At 65.4% G+C, this 2,755-nt stretch overlaps 1 protein-coding gene across 1 annotated transcript in view; it reads right to left on the bottom strand.

Moving 5' to 3' along the window:
- The window catches only part of BCL3 (BCL3 transcription coactivator), an 11,408-nt gene that overhangs the window by 2,490 nt on the left and 6,163 nt on the right, over positions 1-2,755 (bottom strand). The window contains exons 3-8 of the mRNA XM_040634131.1: positions 2,170-2,278; positions 1,745-1,949; positions 1,550-1,638; positions 1,254-1,331; positions 449-616; positions 97-214 (exon numbers count right to left, since the gene is read on the bottom strand). Of these exons, the coding sequence (XP_040490065.1) occupies positions 97-214; positions 449-616; positions 1,254-1,331; positions 1,550-1,638; positions 1,745-1,949; positions 2,170-2,278 (767 nt within the window). The remainder of the gene's footprint in view (positions 1-96; positions 215-448; positions 617-1,253; positions 1,332-1,549; positions 1,639-1,744; positions 1,950-2,169; positions 2,279-2,755) is intronic.

Genomic DNA, 2,755 nt, shown 5'->3' with positions numbered 1-2,755 from the left:
GACCTGGAGGGCTCTGGGGGAGGAGGGGCTGGCGACCAGGAGGGCTCTGCGGGGAGGAGGGGCTGGGCAGTTGGTGTCGGGGAGCTAGGTTCTCACCGTTGGAGCTTAGGAGGCTGCTGCTCTCAGGGGAGGTGGTGGCACTGCGTTCGGGCGAGGGCTCTGGCTGTGATGCAGGAGCAGGCCGGGTGGCCTTTCCTCTCAGGATGTCGATGACCTGTAGGAAGATGGGGGGTCACCACCAGGCTACTCCTGCCCACACTGCTCTCCCCTCTCCATTCTCGTCAAGCTGGGGTCTGCTTCGTGCCTTCGTGTCCCCTGTCAGAGCTCGCTGCTGGGACCCACAGGCTGCCCCGCTCCCCCGCGCACCGACGCAGACATGCGCGCACTGAGATGTCACATCCTCACGAACCGGCGCTCGGGCACAGGCCCTCCCAGCGCGCACACTCACCCGGCGGCTGCGCGCCACCATGAGCGGCGTGTCGTTGTGGCAGTTCTTGAGGCCACTGTCGGCGCCGCTGCGGACCAGCGTGCGCACGAGCGGGAGGAGCCCGCGGCCAGACGCCGAGTGCAGCGCGGAGCTACCCGAGTACATCTGAGCGTTCACGTTGGCGCCGTGCTGCGGGGCGGGAGGGACGGGTCAGGACCGCCCTCGCCGGGCCGGACCCGCCTCGGGAGGTGGATGGGGCGGGGCCAGAGGAGGGGCGGGGCCGGCCCGGGGTCTGAGCGAAGGGCGGGGGACCGAGGCTGGGGGCCCGGACCGAGGCCAGGACCCGCGCAGGACCAGATCCGGGGTGGGTGACAGAAGGTGGAAGCCAGAACCCAAGGTGGGCCGGAGAGGGACTGAGCAGGCGGGCTGATCACCCCGGGCTGGACTCCGGTTGATCAGCCCGCTGTCCCGACCCGCCCAAATAGCGGCGAGTCAAAGAAAGGAAAGGTCCAGAGGCGGGGCGGAAGGACAGCACGCGGAAAGGGCCAAAGCGGGCAGGCAGGCTGAGCAAGGCAGTCTCTTCGCGGGGCCAGCTCATTTTGGGGACGAGGGACGAAAGGGAGAAGGCCCGGGACAAGAGGGCAGCCTGGGGGGTGAAGCATAGGGCTGACATCACGAGGCCCAGCAGGAAGGGACAGATCTGGAAGTGGAGCCAGAGCGGGAGCCAGAGCTGGAAGGCAGTGTCGGTGCCGGGACAGGGGCGATGGACTGGGCTGGTGCTGGAGGAAAGGGCGGACGAGAGGCCAAGGGCAGGGGCCGTACCCACCTGCAGCAGCAGCTGCACCATACTAAGGCTGTTGTTTTCCACTGCGTGGATGAGCGGGGAGCGGCCGCTTTTAATGTCCTGCAGAAGAGAGGGAAGGTCTCTGAGCCTGTCCAAGCTCTGCGCAATCAGCCGGCGGCCAATATCCCAGCTGCTTGGCCCGGCATCTCTATCCCGTTAGGTACTTGAAGCCCCACTCCACCCACTCGCGCGGTCTCCCACGCAAGCCCCGCCCCTTGGAGGGTCACGCCCCGCCCCCACGCTCCTCTTGGCCCCACCCCCGGCCCACGCCTGCTCACCACAGCATCGATGTCAGCACCCCGCTCCAGCAAGAGCAGCACGGCTTCGGGGCACTCCATGTTCACGGCCACGTGCAGGGCGGTGAGCCCTGAGGTACAGGAAGACTCGGTTAACCTGGGTCTCGGGCTTTGTAGCCCTAGAAGGACCTTAGGTCCTGCCAGACAGCCCCACGCGGCGCCGGGATAGGTGCTCACCGTCGTAATTGCGGGCCTCCAGGTCCACCGTGCCCGGGGCTGCGCTGTCCAGCAGGGCCCGCAGGCAGGTCGGGCTGCGGTGCTCACACGCCAGGTGGGCTGCTGTCTGGCCATGGCGGTCCAGGGCCATCGGGCTGGCACCAGCCATCACTAGGAGCCGGACCACAGATGGCAATGTGGTGATCACAGCCAGGTGTAGCGGTGTCTGGGGGAACAGAGACTATGAGGGACCTGTGCCCTGCCCTGCGCCCCAGTCCTGACCCCCAGCTCCAGTCTTAGTCAGGGACCAGAATCTGGAGTCAGTCCTCCATCAGATTCAAGAGTCGGGGCCCCCCCAGCTCCCCAGACTCCCCAGCTCCTAGGACTCAGGAGTCCAGCCAGACCCTTAGGCCTCTCTTCCATCAGATCCAGGCCCCCAGGCTCACCTGTCGCAGGTTATTGTAGATATCCAGCTCCCGGCCCCCATGCTGGAAGAGGCTGACCAGCCGATGCACGGCTCCCAGATTGCCTTGCACCACGGCAATGTGGAGTGGCCTGGGGGTGAGGGATCACAAACGTTAGGGGCTGGTCACCTCTCACCCCCACACACTTCGCAGTGCTAACTCCAACACAGGGCCGGGTACTTCGGAAGTGTACACAGAATCCAACCACTTTTCCTGACCCTCACTCCCTCCATCCCAGTTCAGCCACCATCGCCTCCCTCCCGGACTGTTCCCTCCTCACCGGCCTCCCTGCTTCCTTCCACCCCTGCCCCACTGTCTGCCTCCCACATAGCAGCCAGAGAGACCCTTTAGCAACCTCAAGCAGGTCAAGTCCCTCCTCTGCTCAGAACCCTCGGAATCAAGGCCACACAGGCCCTCTGTGATCTTGCCTTCCCCCCTTCAATCCCTTTGGCTTCTTCTCCATCTGCTCTCTTCACTCTGCTTGGCTTCCTTGCTGTGCCTCGAACACAAGCATGCTTGCCTCCCAGAGCCTTTGCACTGGCTGTTCCCTCTGCCTGGAACAGTCATC

This window comes from Ursus maritimus, unplaced genomic scaffold, assembly GCF_017311325.1.
Source record: "Ursus maritimus isolate PB19 unplaced genomic scaffold, ASM1731132v1 scaffold_19, whole genome shotgun sequence".
Taxonomy (NCBI): domain Eukaryota; kingdom Metazoa; phylum Chordata; class Mammalia; order Carnivora; family Ursidae; genus Ursus; species Ursus maritimus.
Note: the sequence above shows the minus strand (reverse complement) of the source record. Positions and strands in the feature narration are given on the sequence as shown.